Source organism: Guillardia theta, assembly GCF_000315625.1.
Source record: "Guillardia theta CCMP2712 unplaced genomic scaffold GUITHscaffold_49, whole genome shotgun sequence".
Taxonomy (NCBI): domain Eukaryota; class Cryptophyceae; order Pyrenomonadales; family Geminigeraceae; genus Guillardia; species Guillardia theta.
Genome location: NW_005434625.1, coordinates 26924 through 27930, shown reverse-complemented (window position 1 = coordinate 27930; position 1007 = coordinate 26924). Strand labels below are relative to the sequence as shown.

The window sequence follows — 1007 nt, the reverse complement described above, 5'->3', positions numbered from 1 at the left end:
AGTGGGGAGGTGGAGGAGGTGAGCCAAGGGAGTGCGGCAGAGCCTGGAGGAGCGAGAGAGAGCGACGGAGGGAGGCAGGAGGAGGAAGGAGAGATCGAAGGGAGGATGATGATGATCAGCCAGAAGCAAGATGACTTGAACGGATATCATGTCGTGCAGCAAGACAAGTTCATGTACTGTGGCTTCATCCAGGACGGCATACCCAACGGGTTCGGCTCCATCCTCTGGCCTGACGGCTCCGAGTACCACGGGGAGATGAAGGGAGGGAGGATGCACGGGGAAGGCCTCTACGTCTTCCAGGACAGGAGGCAGTTCCGAGGGAAGTTCGAGGGAGGCAACCCAGTGTCAGGCAGGATGAGGGATGAAGCTGGAGCTCTGCTGGGTCTGACGTTCGATGGGGCCCAGCCGATCTGGGAGGAGCCGACGCCTGTGCAGCGCGATGAGCTGCCTGCTCGCGTCCTCCCGGAGTTTCGGCTCGACACCTGCGCCAGCATCCTCCTTTCGCATGCCCAGGAACAGCTCCCTCCTCCTCCTCAGCTCACCCCCCACCATTACAGGCACATGCGCGACGTCTCAGCTCGGGTGGTCTGGGCTCGTCCAAGCTACGCTGACGTTCCTCTCTGGAACGCCGCGGAGGTTCGCGGCAAGATCGTCGCCGTCCTGCGAGGCCCCAAACCTCCAGCAAGGGCCGTACCTTACAACATCAAGGTCCTCCATGCCCAGCAGGCTGGAGCTGCTGGGGTCGTGCTGGTGGACCCCGAGATCACGACGGAGCCGTTGATCGCGCGAGTTCACGACGAGCCGGCGGTCAAGATCGTGATTCCTGTGTGCGCGACGGTCAACACGCCGAACAAGCCGCGGGGGAGCAGCCTGCTGGTCAACGACGCGATGGTGAGCATGGTGTTCGCTCCTCTGGGGCTCAAGTGATCCCGCCGGGGATGAAGATCGGCTTCATCAAGATCCCTCCCCAGCAGATCGGCGACCTGTCGCTGAGCAAGAGCAAGGAG

The 1007-nt window shown here is 62.5% G+C and overlaps 1 protein-coding gene across 1 annotated transcript; it reads left to right on the top strand.

Annotated features, from left to right (window-relative positions):
• Positions 1-105: 105 nt before the first annotated feature.
• GUITHDRAFT_110959 (hypothetical protein) lies at positions 106-927 on the top strand (the record flags this gene model as incomplete). Its single annotated transcript, XM_005829831.1, has 1 exon — positions 106-927. One exon carries the CDS (start codon positions 106-108, stop codon positions 925-927), a length of 822 nt encoding a protein of 273 aa, XP_005829888.1.
• Between the last annotated feature and the right edge of the window lie 80 nt (positions 928-1007).